This window comes from Canis aureus, chromosome X, assembly GCF_053574225.1.
Source record: "Canis aureus isolate CA01 chromosome X, VMU_Caureus_v.1.0, whole genome shotgun sequence".
Taxonomy (NCBI): Eukaryota; Metazoa; Chordata; class Mammalia; order Carnivora; family Canidae; genus Canis; species Canis aureus.
The window spans coordinates 79,192,751-79,208,695 of record NC_135649.1 but is presented as its reverse complement, the minus strand read 5'-3'; the positions used below and the strand labels follow the sequence as shown (position 1 = coordinate 79,208,695).

At 37.9% G+C, this 15,945-nt stretch overlaps 1 protein-coding gene across 16 annotated transcripts in view; it reads right to left on the bottom strand.

Annotated features, from left to right (window-relative positions):
• Positions 1 to 15,945, bottom strand: part of HUWE1 (HECT, UBA and WWE domain containing E3 ubiquitin protein ligase 1) — a 172,454-nt gene that overhangs the window by 83,228 nt on the left and 73,281 nt on the right. For all 16 annotated transcript variants that reach the window (XM_077887718.1, XM_077887705.1, XM_077887712.1 and 13 more), the window contains 12 exons: positions 13,088 to 13,165; positions 12,023 to 12,070; positions 11,872 to 11,940; positions 11,160 to 11,259; positions 9,777 to 9,877; positions 9,162 to 9,312; positions 8,897 to 9,024; positions 8,155 to 8,295; positions 7,840 to 7,945; positions 5,170 to 5,304; positions 4,592 to 4,693; positions 4,105 to 4,185 (listed from right to left, as the gene is read on the bottom strand). In XM_077887718.1, the coding sequence (XP_077743844.1) occupies positions 4,105 to 4,185; positions 4,592 to 4,693; positions 5,170 to 5,304; positions 7,840 to 7,945; positions 8,155 to 8,295; positions 8,897 to 9,024; positions 9,162 to 9,312; positions 9,777 to 9,877; positions 11,160 to 11,259; positions 11,872 to 11,940; positions 12,023 to 12,070; positions 13,088 to 13,165 (1,240 nt within the window). The remainder of the gene's footprint in view (positions 1 to 4,104; positions 4,186 to 4,591; positions 4,694 to 5,169; positions 5,305 to 7,839; positions 7,946 to 8,154; positions 8,296 to 8,896; positions 9,025 to 9,161; positions 9,313 to 9,776; positions 9,878 to 11,159; positions 11,260 to 11,871; positions 11,941 to 12,022; positions 12,071 to 13,087; positions 13,166 to 15,945) is intronic.

The following is a 15,945-nucleotide window of genomic DNA, read 5'->3' as shown; positions in this document are numbered from 1 at the left end:
AGGCTTCTCAACTCATTTTATGAGATTTAAAATTTTTGATTTTAAAACCTGACAAAGGGTGCACAAACATACAATATTAGTAAACCATGTGTAAAACAAACTTGTAATGCTGATACCTGAGATCTAAAAGAAACCAAAGGATTTTCTCAGTTCAAGATGGTGAATAGAGTACCTTTCCTCTACTCCAAATGTCCTTGAAATGGCAAATATATATCAATTACTGAGGACCAAGAGTTGTCGAATCAATGGCCTTTGAGACTTCTGATGGACTATAAACTTACGGAAAACGTAAGTCCTTTTTTTTGGTTCCTATGGTATACATACTATATTTTTTTTTTACACAAACGTCTAAATTACAAGAGGTTGCTAAAATTGAGTATATATAAACCAAAATTAATATTCTACTAGAGGTTGCTAAGTCATCAAATCCGTTATTTTACAGAGGTCTAACTATAATGCTATGTCATAATACTACTGTTAAGTGGGACAGTTTAAACCCTTTTTTAAAACTAAAAGATGACTAAATATTAGAATTTTAAAAAGGAAACACAAAAACCAACTGGCTCCATAAGGAACCTAGCAACTGATTCCTATGAGTTAAGTAACGAAAGATAACGCTTCAAAAATTAATGATGAAAATCAAATTCTAGAACCTACAAAACCCATAAAACAGCAATAATGTGTAAAGACGAAGAGTGTCTTAAGAATAAGGAAATAGAAATTTAAAAAATTTGTAAAAAAATAAAAAATTTGATAATGTAATAGGCATCTTGAAAGATTATACAAAGAAATTCTAGCAAAAAGTGACATGAGATCAACATGGCAGGCATACTAGCTATACAATAGTGTTTCCAAGAGAGAATATATAAGTTAAAAGGAACCAAAGGAATTTTCCTGAAGAAAAAAAATATTCTTGGGGTTAGGCCAGGACTTCTATCAACCCAATATCCTAGATGATGACTTCAGCATTACTGATAGTCCCAGCCTCAGTGGTGACACTCCCAAATGTTAACGGCACCCTGTAATGGGTAGCCACATTCACTCATCACAATTCCCATGGCCTCATCAGCTGATTTCCCCTAATCTGATAGTCTCTCGCTTCACTTTCCATTATTCCACTGTCACTGCACCAACATTTCCCATCTTCCTCAACCTGAAGGACAGTACTTATATAATGGTAATAGAGAATGTTACCTGAGCACTAGAACTCTAGCAATGTTAACAGGTGCCCTAGCCCAGGCAAACAGTTATGCAGATAACTCTTGTCCCCTGGGAGGTCTTCAATATTCATATTGACTATCTGCCCCCTCTCTGGTTAAGTAGTCCATAACAACCATCATGGTGTTGGCATAAGCTAGGCAAGAAACAGAGCACAAGCAGACTTAAACAGACTAAAGTGCAGCAGGGCCAAGATAGGAACTGGGAGAAGAAAAGGCAGTTGGAGAAATTAAAAGGGATACAGTTGAGTATAAAAGTTGAGTAAAAAGTAGAAGAGTCAGAGGTTGAATCTGGGAAGAATCAGAATCCTTATTTGGTTGGTTTTAGCACAGAATTATTGTAGCAGGACAGCACAATCTCATCAGATACTTCCATGCCCTTCCTAGCTTTCCCCACCAATTCAGTCTAGACAATGATGTCCCTCCCATTTAGACTATTTTGCCCTGGCATTTCTGCCCTGATGTAATCTGGCCCACTAGAAACTCCACCCTCCAACCCCCTTGGGCTACTGGATCTTCTATGACACAACTCTTGTTCAGCAAGGTCATACATTCCACTCCACCCTCTGCTCCCTTCTAATCCATACACCCTGACCTGTGTTCTGTGGATATTTAGTATCCAGGTACCCTAGATCCAACCAGAATATCTAGCTTGTTCATCAAGTCTTGCCACAAAAGGGAGCACTGAGCCATTTTTTTTGTCTTTTATATTGGGCTGCCATCACCATCTTTGGTCCAAGATTAGGTGTTTTTAATTCTGTGACGTAGACACATAGAGGCTACCCAAATAATGGCACAACTCCTGGCCAACTACATTAACTAAACAGCTCAAACCTTAGAAGCAAGCCCTCCATGAAGAACAAAGCAGTCTAGTTGCTATAGTTGGTAAAAAGACTGGGGGCGCCTGGATGGCTCAATCAGTTGAGCATCGGACTCTTGGTTTTGGCCACAATCTTGGGAGTCATGAGATCAAGCCTTGTGTTGGGATCCATGCTGAACAGAGTCTGCTTGAGATCCCCCTCCCCGGCTCTACCCTCTGCTTGTGTGCATTCTCTCTCAAATCAATCAATGAATATTAAAAAACACAGATTAACATTAAACTACTTTTTTTTTGATAAACTACTATTATTTTAAGGTGGTGTGTGTATCTTAAAGGGGACTTCCTGCTGCATGTGGGTCAGTACTACAGGTAAGGTATCCTGAATAGTTCCAACAAATAAAACAACAAACCAAACAGCCAACTATAACAGATTCTCAGACCCCCATTAATTTCTTTTCCTGTCTCCTGTCTAGGGTGAAAAATTCTACACTATCATTTATACAATATCATACAATAATAATTGTTGGCCTAATTATTTTGAGTTGGCTTTGCAAATTTGGTCTCTCTCAAGTATAAGTTTATTTACAGGAAACCAGGAAGGTTACTATGCTAATTCAAATAGCAGGGATGAATTAAGACTCTAGAGAAGGAGTTCTGACCTCCACTGATATTTACTTTAGCACTTGAAGTCTCATTTCTGGCTTCCTGCGTCATTCTGAAGGCTCACCTGCTCCCTGCCCCCACCCCGTATGTACACATGTCCTCTTACTGCTTCCTTTAAACTTCTCCTGTATAAGATGCCTGTGCACTTGCTTTTCTGTGTTCTGGAGCTTTTTCCCAGAGAGAGTCATCCTTCTTCCCTGTATCTTGACTTAATGGTGAAATACTGAATGTCTTCCTCTGAGTTCAGGAGCAAAGCAAAGAGGTCCATTCTTACCACCTCTATTTGGCATTGTATTGGAAATCTTTGCCAATGCAGTAAGACACAAAAAGCAAAACAATTATTAAAAAAAGAACTATTTGTAAATGAGAAGACTATACAGAATATCTTAAGAAATTTTAAAAAGTATGAACTACTAAGCAAGGTCACAGGATATAAACTTAAAATATAAAAACTCAAATTTACTTCAGCAAGAGGACAAGTACCTAAACTGTAGTAGCCAAAACTACTCCCCCTCCAGACATCCCAAAGTATTAAAAGAACATGTGCCACTGGTATAAGGAGGTTTTCTTTATTTCCACACTTCCTATTACATTCCTTTAGTTTTTTTTTTAAATTTTTATTTATTTATGATAGTCACACAGAGAGAGAGAGAGAGAGAGAGAGAGAGAGAGGCAGAGACACAGGTAGAGGGAGAAGCAGGCTCCATGCACCGGGAGCCCGACGTGGGACTCGATCCCGGGTCTCCAGGATCGTGCCCTGGGCCAAAGGCAGGCGCCAAACCGCTGCGCCACCCAGGGATCCCCACATTCCTTTAGTTTTAAAGGGAATTCTAAAAGCCTACGTATCTCAAACATTGTCCTGCATATGTATGGCACTCAATAAATGCCTATTAATAAAAACAAAGTTTTAACAACAGCAATACTCAGAGTATCGCCAACCTAAAATTGCAAAGATGTTTTTACAAATAATTACAAAGTACCCACAGCTTCCAAAGCTGCATTTTCAAAAGAGAGAAACAATTTTCTATATTATAGTTTGTGGGTCTGACATTCAGTTCTAAGACTGGAAACCATTCTTACTGAATTTTCCAGATCAAGATTAGGAACTACCATTGAATAAAGACATACTTATTACATTTGCAATGTTAAGTACAGAACAAATGTACAATATTACTTATCACAAATGATTTATAATATACTGTGTATAGAAGGTATATTTGGCATTCAAGAAATGGATATTTGAAACCGAATTCTGACCTTTCTCTATTTCATCACCAACTAGAAAGATACATAATAACACAGCGGATGAATGTGGATAGTAAAACTCTAAAAGGGTATAAAAATATACAGAGAACTCTGCCAGGTTATTTCAGCTTGGTATAACCAACTATCAATACCACTTACCTAGAAGGAAGAGTGATGGGCCATAATATTCTGCATTACTGATGATGTGCTTCAGGGAGGTAGGGAGAGAACCGTCCATCACTAAGAGAAAAGAAAAGAGAACATCAAGGAGAATATGATCAGTCTAGCAATAGTTTGATGGGAGCAATATACTGCATATACCACTACTGTGGTAAACTCCTGTGTTGATTCTAGTCTAATGGTTTAGACTAGAACAAAAGAATATAGACACAAAGTGGAGTAGCAGGCTGGAAGTGAGCACAGAGTCAAAAGCTGAAAAAGGAAAAAAATAGGTTAATCATTATGAAAATACCTAGAGAATCCTTAGGTCTAGGAAAAAGTGACACTAAATGACTAAAAGCTATTCAAAATGGCATGCCTTTTCTTAAGCCTGTCTTATAAAAAAAAGAGTAGCATCAGAAAGAATCAAAAGGACTAATCTTTGGAGAGAGTCAAATATCCATCAAGAAAATGCAAAATCAAATACCATGTCGTATGCCATCTGAGAAAGCAGGGTCTTGAATGGCCTTCTTGAGGAAATTCAACATGGATTTGAGAAGTGCTGCTCTTTGTGGAATACACTGGACTCCTAAGCAAGGGAGAAAGATGGAGGATTCACCATTAGACCACAATAAGCAGGCACATAAAACAAATTTTTAAGAGATGCATATACACTATATCAACACTAGCAGATGTTCAAAGTGAGACTTCTGGATGCTGGTAAGAATAGTTACTACTAAGCTTTGAAATTGGGAAAATAAATCACCAAGGACTATACAAAACTAATACTACAATGAAAAGAGACTCATGTAATAGTACAAAGTAAAAAGATTAACTCTCTGATCCTCAGTTCCTGTTTTAGATATTATCTGCTCTCTGACATGGCTGCTTTGATAAAATAATCGATGTGCAAACAGTTAGAAAACTATGAAATAAATGTTAGTGGCAAGGTAACATAGTCCTAAGAAGCAAACCTCCAAATGTACCACTAAAGCTGCTCCCAAAGCACCTTCTTGACTAGTTTAGTAATTCAGTATATAAGACTGTATCTACTTGTCTACCCACCAGGACGGGGGCCAGGACCAGAGCCAGAAGAGATGCTAGCGCTGCTGCTAGAACTTGATGCCCTTAATTCAACATCTAGCCGGTGTTCCACAGAGACAGATGAGCCTGGACTACTTTCCATAGTCACATCTGCAACTAAAGTAAAAGTTATGATAAAGAAACTAGTTAGAATAAAAGCACCACCAAAAGTACAGTTGAGAAATTTATTGAGATAAATGATACAAATATGGTGACAGATTATATTAAAACCCAAAATAAGAATGTAAGCTTGCCACAAAACAAACAAAAAGGTATTTAACATCATTAGTATCTAAGACATGCAAATTAGTCTTCAAAAGAAATCCCCTTCAATATTTTTCATCCACCAAATGTGGGAGGAAAAACAGTGGTTAAGTAAAACACACAATTTCACACACTATTGGTGGGTAGCAGACAGTAGTAGGTAGAGCTTTTTGTAATTTTAATGAAGTACAAGATACATAATTACTTCTTACAAATTGTAAAATATAATAAAGTTCCACTAGTAATAAACCCTTGTTTGCATTTTGAAATACTTTCTTCCAATATTTTTATCCATATACAAACCTATATACCTGTGCCTACTTATATACAAGAAGCACAAACTCATGGTTTTGTAACCCATTTATTTTAATTGAATATAAAATTTTCTCTACAAATACATCAGAATCACCTGGATTGGTTGTTAAAAATGTGGATTTCCTGAGGTGCCTGGGTGCCTCACTTTGGTTAACTGTCTGACTCTTAATTTCAGCTCAGGTCACAATCCCAGGGTTGTGGGATCAGCCCCAGGTAGGGCTCTGTACACAGTGGGGATTCTGCTTGAGATGGTCTCTCTCCCTGTTATTCCCCGCCTCCCCCCCACTTGCATACAGTCTCTCTCTAAATAAGTAAAATCTTTTTAAAAAAATATTTTATTTATTTATTCATGAGAGACAGAGAGAGGCAGAGACATAGGCAGAGGGAGAAGCAGACTCCTCGCAGGGAGCCTGATGTGGGACTCTATCCCTGGACCAGGATCATGCCCTGAGCCAAAGGCCACCCAGGTATCCCTAAATAAATAAAATCTTAAAAAAATTCTTTTAAATGTGGATTTCCTGGACTTACTTATTGAATTAAACATTGCAGATGGGGTCTACAACTTTAAAAAATTTTTATTTATTTATCTTATTTAAGAGAGAGAGTGCACATGCGTGAGTGCACGAAGTAGAGGTAGAGGTAGAGAATCTCAAGCCGACTGCACTGAGCGCATAGCCTGCCTGACATGGTACTCAATCTCATGACCCCGAGATCATGACCTTAGCTGAAATTAAGAGTTGGATGGTGGGATCCCTGGGTGGCGCAGCGGTTTAGCGCCTGCCTTTGGCCCAGGGCGCGATCCTGGAGGCCTGGGATCGAATCCCACGTCGGGTTCCCGGTGCATGGAGCCTGCTTCTCCCTCTGCCTATGTCTCTGCCTCTCTCTCTCTCTCTCTCGATCATAAATAAATAAAAAAATTAAAAAAAAAAAAAAAGAGTTGGATGGTTAACCAACTGAAACCCTGGCGCTCCCAGGGTCTACATCTTTAGCAAACACTTTTATTCTTATGCATACTCAAAGTTTGACAACCACTGATTTATAATAAACAATGAGGCTTTTAAATAATCTTCTATTTAGCAGATGTCACATTTTAATCAACACTCTGGGATCTCACCCATTAACTCAAATGCCAGCTTGCCCACAATAAACCAGAGACAGAAATTGGGTAAAGGGATTTCTAGGGATAGCAATGCATGTAAATAACTCTTCAGGAAAAATAACAGAAAAAAAAGGAAAGCAACCTATAGCACGAAGTGTCAAGAATTAAAGCATTATAAATTCTAGTACCTTTGTTATAAATAAGCATGATAACAGATTTATGTAATGACACCCTGGGTCATCAAGATAAGAATTTAAACTGAGGAAGTTGTTTTGGGGAATAGTTTTTTTAATTACTATTATCATGAACCATGCATGGGGGGGGGTGTTCAGGGAGATTTTTTTTTTTTTAAAAAAAGGACACACATAAGGATGCACCTAGAGATTAAGAACATCTGGTCATCTAAGCTTTTTGACTTTATGATTTAAAATATGCTCCCTATTCAACAACTTCTTCACCTCTCTTCTTCCTTCTCGAAATAGCCCAACAGTTTTATAAGGTCCCATTTTAGAGTCTGCATTCTCCTTATCTTTCCCAAACACATATTTAAACACCTACGATATATCAGGCACTGTTGAAGATAGAGCAGTGAACAAAACAGTACCCTGATCTCATGGAGCTTACATTTTAGCGGAAATAAGAAGATAATGAACCAATACGTAGAAAATAGCTATTAAGTCTTGAAATAAAACAGATTAACATCCCATAGAGTGACTGCGGGGCTTTACTGCAGCTCCACCATCTGCTTCACCTTCCTTCTCTATTCCCAACAACTTGTGCCTCCCTCTTTTATAATTATCCTCATGAAAAACAACACACAAATCACTTACGAAGAAAAACACTGTTTTGTTGCTGAAAATACGTGCTCAAATCATTTGTGCACTTTGGAATTTATAAGGAGGAAGAATGAAAACTGGGGTTGGATTATAGGAAAATGTCAAGCACCAAAATATTGACTTAGTAGCTGTAATTACCATCCATATCAGTTTCCATTTCTTCTCCTTCTTGTGTAGTACTGGGTCTCTGGATCTTTGGCTTGATCACAAATGGACATTCTTTTCGACACAAATCAACTTCATGCTACAATCAAGGGAAAAGCAGTTAAGAAAATTTTACATATGTATCAGGAATTAAAAATAATTATAATGAAAGGATGTCGCAGGCAGATTACAAAACTGTTTTCTAAAAACAGAAAAAGGCTAAGATGGCTCTTTAGGTTTATTAGAATACTTCCTAGGCTCAGCTCTCATGGTGTATGTCTATTCAAAGTGCTCCTTGTATAATAATACCTCAAGTCTATAAATGAAGATAGAAAGTCCACTATGGGATTGAAAAGCTGCCATGTCCAGGTTGGTGATGAGGTCAACCACTCTGACGGCTCTGGTGACAAATGTTATCTGGTCCTGTTCATCGCCAAGAAACTTTATGACCTATCAAGGAGAGAAAAAGAGACAAAGCCAATAAAATGAAAAGACACAAAACTGAATAATGTACTCTCTTGGAAACATGCAGTCTAGGGTCTCAGGGAGCCAAGTATAGTGCGGGAGAAAAAAAAAACAGGTGTTGTCAAATAATAAATAGCTCTATCACTTCTGGGACACAACCTCCTGAGATAATGGAGACCTTAAAAAAATTACCTTTCAGTATTAAATAAAATATTCAGGGATAAAAAAGCTGGTGTCCAGGGCCAAGCACACAGTAAAACCTATTACCTTAATGGTATTTTCTTTAGGGTGACAGCCTAATAAGGTCATGATAAGATATGGCTAGTCTTGACTAGTACCCAGAGCCTCCTGACTCTCAGATCATTCTAGACTATGACCAATTCTTAATAATGGAGATAGCTGCTCTTAAAAGTTGTTAATGAGATAGATACCCAGAATGCAAAACTAGAAAAATTAAGAATAACATTTTCTGGATAGACTTGACTATGTTATCTGCTCTCACTGTAAACCATTCCAAACTTATAACTCTATACTTGCTCTTAGTTGATTTCCCCATAAATATATATATTTTTAAAAAGCAGAGCACCTTCAATAAGGCTTCCATCATTCCACAGGAGACCAAGGCTTCACCACCAGCATCGTAGCTGGCCAGATGGTATAAAAAAGAGAAGAGAGCAGTGGCAAACTGGTGAGGATATGGATCCATGGAAGGATCTATATGGGAGGTTGGGAGAGAAAGAAAAAGAGAGCAAGCTAAAATTTGATGTTAAGATGGCAAGATGTTAAACGAAGACCGATAAGCAAGGGTGAAGTTCTTCTTGTTACCTAAAATAACCACCATCAAAACTTACCAATCATGGCCTGGATACAGTTCCGCACAAGTACAGGCAAAAATCCATGGTAAGAGGCAGTTCCAGTACAGTCAATAATACTGCTGAGTTTGGGAGTTCTCTCCAAGTGGACAATTGATGTTAATGTTCGTAAAGAAGCGGCTTTAATCTCCTATGAAGATGGAAGGTAAACATGTGATGTGTTAAATAAGAAATAGATGACTGGGGTGCCTGGGTGGCTTAGTCAGTTAAGTGCCCAAGTCTTGATTTCGGCTCAGGTCATGATCTCAGGGTCTTAAGGTTGAGGCTCCATGCTCAGCACAGAATCTGCTTGAAATCCTCTCCCTTTGTCCTTCCCCCCATTCACTCTCTCTAAAATAAATCAACAAAATAAATCTTTTTTTAAAAGTAGATAAATGAACCAAGTTGCTAGAACTCAAAATTTAAGTCCTTCTGCTGGTAACAGTTTGGAATAGATGGAGGTCTATTGAGAATAACACTGAAATTCCAGCACTTGTTAACTCTGCAGCTAAATATCCCAAGAGGAAGAAGTAAAAGAGCTAAGCCCCTGGGAAAAACCAAAAGAAAAATAAATATATATGAGCCTGACATACATAGGTGAATATTAATACTTACCATAAGCTGCTTATCTGTTATCTGAAGGACATCTACCAACTCCTCTATCAACCCATTATACAAGATACTGTTTGCTGACTCCTGCAAGGCATTGGAATACACTGCAAAAGGAGAAATAAACACTTTAGGCAAGAAGGCAGTGGTCAAGCCACTGCCTGGTGACAAACCTTTTAGCACCTACTGGTTCTGGGAAAAGATTCCCTTCTACCCAGCATTGGAGGGCAGAATCACTGAATTCTAGAGGACCAATCAAATATGGTGGTAAGCCCTAAATACCTTCCAAACGGACAGATTCTCCTATTATTATATTAGTACTGATTGCCATGACCAAGGATATTTGGAAATGGAAGTATGAAGAGAAAGTGAAGAATTAGATTTTTATAATATCACTACTTGATACAATAACTTATTATGTCTTAGATATAGACTTCCATTTTAGCCTCTTCATGTGCTTCTGTTTTTCACTGGAAACACTTATTACAGGCTGAAAAGAACAGAATTTTGGATTATTGCAGACCAAGTCAGAAACTTGTATGACACTGTGGAGTACAAGTTAAGAATGAGTGTAATTGACTTGCAATGAATCCCACACAGAATAGTAGACATGGATTTGAACACACTCATTTAGTTTAACAAACATGCACTCACTAATATGCCACAAGTTATACTAAGTGTGAGTACAAAAAGAAGAGTATGAATTTTACTTCAAGGAAATCATAGTTTAAAAGAGGAGATAAACAAGTAATAACATAACTAAAGCTGGTAATATTAACAGCAGCTACCATTTTATACCTTCTATGTGCCTACCCTGTGTGAGGTGCTTTACAAGTTTTCATTTAATCCTTGTATCAGTCTATAAGATGAGTGGTATCCCAATATTAAATGAAGAAATAGGCCAAAAGCACAAACATGTAGCTAATCATCTGCAGAATCTGGCTGAGAGCCTAGGACTGACTCCAAAACCAGTGTCCTTTCCATTCTACCACTCAAAAATAAAATGCACAGTATTGACTTCTGAATGAATACCTTCTACCTTCAAAATTATACCACTGACAGGTCAGAAGAGGAAGATGAAATGGCAAGAGGAAGAACAGGGGCCAGGAAAGAACTACCTGAACACTCATTTAAAAGAAAAAGGGCCAAAATCAAGACTAAACCCAAGTGATTATGTCTGTAAGTATTATATCTTTTTCTAATACAACATTAAGAAGCTCAAGAATGATGAAGATGGTGAACATTAGAAATACAGGCAATTTTACAATTTAACTTGCCACCTAGGTAACTACAATAAAGCCTCACAGCAACAAAGACAGATGAAATGCAAAGGAAATCATGTCTAAATTACCTAATCAGGGCCTGTTAATTATAGTGTTATTATCTTACCTAATATAGATATTGCATGCAGCCTGGCTTGAACAGCTTGCAATCGTTTCCTGTGATTAGAAAAGCCATGGGCCAGCCGTATGTGCGTAAATAACAGCATCTGTAGGAATATAAGACCTAAATTAGGAAACCAATGAAAACAGTGAATGTACTTTTTGAGGGCTAAATCTTACCTATTATTGAGATATTTGGTAAAATGGTTTACTATTGCTATTTGTTAAGGTGTCAAACAGAACAGTTGTACTCTGAGGCTAGCTGACAAAATAAGCCGCAAAACACAGGCTCAGGAAATTCCAATATCCCAACATAAGCCAAGAAGTATCACTATACTGATAGGCAACAAACTGAAGACATCTGGCAAGAGTTCTGATTGTTACTAATCAAATAAAATATTTTATCACCATAACAACGAACAGAAAAAAACACAACTAAACATTTTCTTCTTTGGTATGTAAGTGTTAAGATACTAACATTTACTAGATTCACACAGTGAGTAAGGCAGTTCTTATGTTTTCCTCAAACTCTCACAAGAATCTACGTAGGAAGTTAGTAGGTGTTGGCCTTATAGACGCTGAGGAAACAAAGACTCACAAAAACTAATTTACTCATGATCTGACTCCTTTCTTTTGATATGCTGTCTCCCAGCCGAGCACATATCAATCTACATGGATAGCCACCACACACTTTAGATAAATATTAGGACCTATCATACCTGCTTATCCTTAGGAATGCTGTACATTTTGGTAAGAGATTCCATGATTTCAGAAGGGCTTTCTGAAATCTACATTAGAAAAAAAATGGGTTAGGAACAAAAAGTAAGCTGAATGTTAGGAAACGAGCCAATAGTCAAAGATTCCTCTTACCTTGTCAAGTTGCTCTATGTGAATATAATGTAGTGTGTTACTAGTTGTCTGAAATTAAAAAGACAGGAGTTGTTAGAAGTCACTGTAATACCTTAGCTTCCCTTACCATAAGACTGCAAGGGAGCTGTCTGAAAACCAAGATGTCACTGTAGGCTGAAGCCTGAGTGCTCTTAAAAAAAAAAAAAAAAAGGTAACTTTAGAGTTCCCCAAAATACCCATTTTATATACAAGCTTCTTTGAAGATAATATCAAAATATAATGCACAGACACATTTAATATTCCTTAGCCCTTTTTAAAGTTATTTAAGTATAATTAACATACACTGTTATATTTGTTTCAAGTGTACAGTATAATGACTTAGCACTTCCACACATCACCCAGTGCTCATCAGGTAAGTAAGTGTACTCTTAATCTCATTTATTTCACCCCATCCCTCTACCCACCTCCACTCTAGCAGCCACCAGTTTGTTCTCTATATTTATCTATTGCCTCTTTCCTTATCCCCTTTTAACCTTCATAGCAAAGACCAAATCCATGAAAATGGTTTCCATTCTAGATATGCACTGCAGCTGTTTTCAAGGCACCATTCATCTATAAAGATTTATTATGCTGTAGGTAGAAGAAAAGATCTTATTCACTAAGCTACTTTTAAAACAAAACTGAATTTTAGTATCTCCTCAAAGAATATGAAGGACTAGATAATTGAAGCAGAACCCTGTCTGTAACCCTAACAAACTGACTTAAATAGAGAAAATTGAGTTAGCACTATCCAATTACACTAAATGTTGGAATTCTCAACTGAGACTGAGAAAAATGTGTAAGTCATGACAACGCCTCATCGGGAGTCCTGTCTCTTAGCACTCCAACATAAGTAATATCCAAACCCGTCAGAACTGAGCATACAATGAATAGTTTACTCCTGAGAAGCTGCTATGTATATTTAGCTGGGTAGGGCAGCAATGCAGCTCGAAACCATTCCCCCTCATTTAACTGAGGAGTCCTAGAAGTAAACTCCAGTTATAGTACATCACAGACTCTATCAGAACAAGTCTGAATGAGACTCACCCTTTTCTCGATTTTGACCTCGGCCCCAGGGTCTGCATAGAATTCAAAGTGTAGTGTAGTTGCACTGGGTGGGTATTTCTGTGTATAAAGCACATAAAAGAATCAGATACCATCTTTTCCCCAAATCTTCCTTCAAAGTCCTAACCATTTGTCCAACTCATTATAGCAGCAGGAGGAGCACTGCTGTCAGCAGGTATAGTGCCTTCACTCGTCTTAGTAGAGCTCAGATGTCTTTTAACAACACAGAATCAGGAGGATGCAGCCCAGAGCTCCAAAAGCCTTCATATTTCTTACTTATAAGTTATCTGCTGCCCTTTCTTCCAAGAGATCAATTCTGTAGCTATTCTCAAGAGAAAAAAGACAGGTAAGTCTGCCAAGCAATAATGAATAAGAATCCAAGAAAGGATGGAGGATAAATACAAGGGTCTAGGTACCAACTTGGGAATGGAAAAGAACATTCTTATGGAGACTTAGTTTATATCACTGCCTTCTGAAATATTTTATTCAAACTATGCTTCGGTGGTGTATCTTCTTAATTCTTCAAATAATCTCTTTATACCATTCTACACCACTTTCTGTGGTATCAAATGCTTTTCTGTACAGGTAAATACCAGGTCAATATGGACCAAATCCTTACAACAAATCCTCTTTAACTCTAGAAAAGCAAAAACAAAACTGAGACCACAACAGCATGCCCATTAAAATGAATCCTTATGGACTCAGCAGTTGAGCATCTGCCTTTGGCTCAGGTCATGATCCTGGGACTGAGTCCTGCATCAGGCTCCACAGGGAGCTGCTTCTCCCTCTGCCTCTGTGTCTCTCGTGAATAAATAAACTTTTTTTATAAAGATTTTATTTATTTATTCATGATAGTCACAAAGAGAGAGACAGAGAGGCAGAGACACAGGCAGAGGGAGAAGCAGGCTCCATGCACCGGGAGCCTGACGTGGGATTCGATCCCAGGTCTCCAGGATCACGCCCTGGGCCAAAGGCAGGCGCCAAACTGCTGCGCCACCCAGGGATCCCAATAAACTATCTTAAAAAAAGAAATAAATAAAAATAAAATGAATCCTTAAAAGAAACCAGTAGCAGTGGCTGCCTCTGAAAATGGAGAATTATTATATACAATAATTATTTCAATAAAAAAAAACATGCCCACATACTACTTCCTTCTAAAGTACACACCATAGGGTGCCTGGGTGGCTCAGTGGTTGAGCATCTGCCTCTGGCTCAGGTTGTGATCCCGGGGTCCTAGGATCAAGTCCTGCATCTGTCTCCCTGTGGGGAGCCTGCCTCTCCCTCTACCTATGTATGTCTCTGCCTCTCTCTGTCTCTCATGAATAAATATATAAAATATTTAAAAAAATAAAGTACACATCGTATTTTCCAAAGTCTCACTGATTACCAAATATCAGTAAATAAAAGGATGTGTGATTTCTTAACATAGGCTGGGCCCAAAACAGATACTATACAAAACTAGTGGAGTTTATCATACTGTTTTGCCCAAGGGGTAAACAAGCGTGATATACAAAAGGAGGCTAACATAGTACTAGAAGTCCTAGCCTCAGCAATCAGACAACAGAAAGAAATAAAAGGCATTCAAATTGGCAAAGAGGAAGTCAAAACTCTTCCTCTTCGCCGATGACATGATACTCTACATAGAAAACCCAAAAGACTCCACCCCAAGATTGCTAGAACTCATAGAGCAATTTGGCAGTGTGGCAGGATACAAAATCAATGCCCAGAAGTCAGTGGCATTTCTATACACTAACGAGACTGAGGAAAGAGAAATTAAGGAGTCAATCCCATTTACAATTGCACCCAAAAGCATAAGATACCTAGGAATAAACCTAACCAAAGAGGGAAAGGATCTATACCCTCAAAACTATAGAACACTTCTGAAAGAAATTGAGGAAGACACAAAGAGATGGCAAAATATTCCATGCTCATGGATTGGAAGAATATTGTGAAAATGTCAATGTTACCCAGGGCAATTTACACGTTTAATGCAATCCCTGTCTAAATACCATGGACTTTCTTAAGAGAGTTGGAACAAATTATTTTAAGATTTGTGTGGAATCAGAAAAGACCCTGAATAACCAGGGGAATTTTAAAGAAGAAAACCATATCTGGGGGCATCACAATGCCAGATTTCAGGTTGTACTACAAAGCTGCGGTCATCAAGACAGTGCGGTACTGGCACAAAAACAGACACATAGGTCAATGGAACAGAATAGAGAATCCAGAAGTGGACCCTCAACTTTATGGTGAACTAATATTCGACAAAGGAGGAAAGACTATCCACTGGAAAAAAGATAGTCTCTTCAATAAATGGTGCTGAGAAAATTGGACATCCACATGCAGAAGAATGAAACTAGACCCCTCTCTTGCACCATACACAAAGATAAACTCAAAATGGATGAAAGATCTAAATGTGAGACAAGATTCCATCAAAATCCTAGAGAAGAACACAGGCAACACCCTTTTTGAACTCGGCCACAGTAACTTCTTGCAAGATACATCCACGAAGGCAAAAGAAACAAAAGCAAAAATGAACTATTGGGACTTCATCAAGATAAGAAGCTTTTGCACAGCAAAGGATACAGTCAACAAAACTAAAAGACAACTCACAGAATGGGAGGAGATATTTGATATTTGCAAATGACATATCAGATAAAGGGCTAGTTTCCAAGATCTATAAAGAACTTATTAAACTCAACACCAAAGAAACAAACAATCCAATCATGAAATGGGCAAAAGACATGAAGAGAAATCTCACAGAGGAAGACATAGACATGGCCAACAAGCACATGAGAAAATGCTCTGCATCACTTGCCATCAGGGAAATACAAATCAAA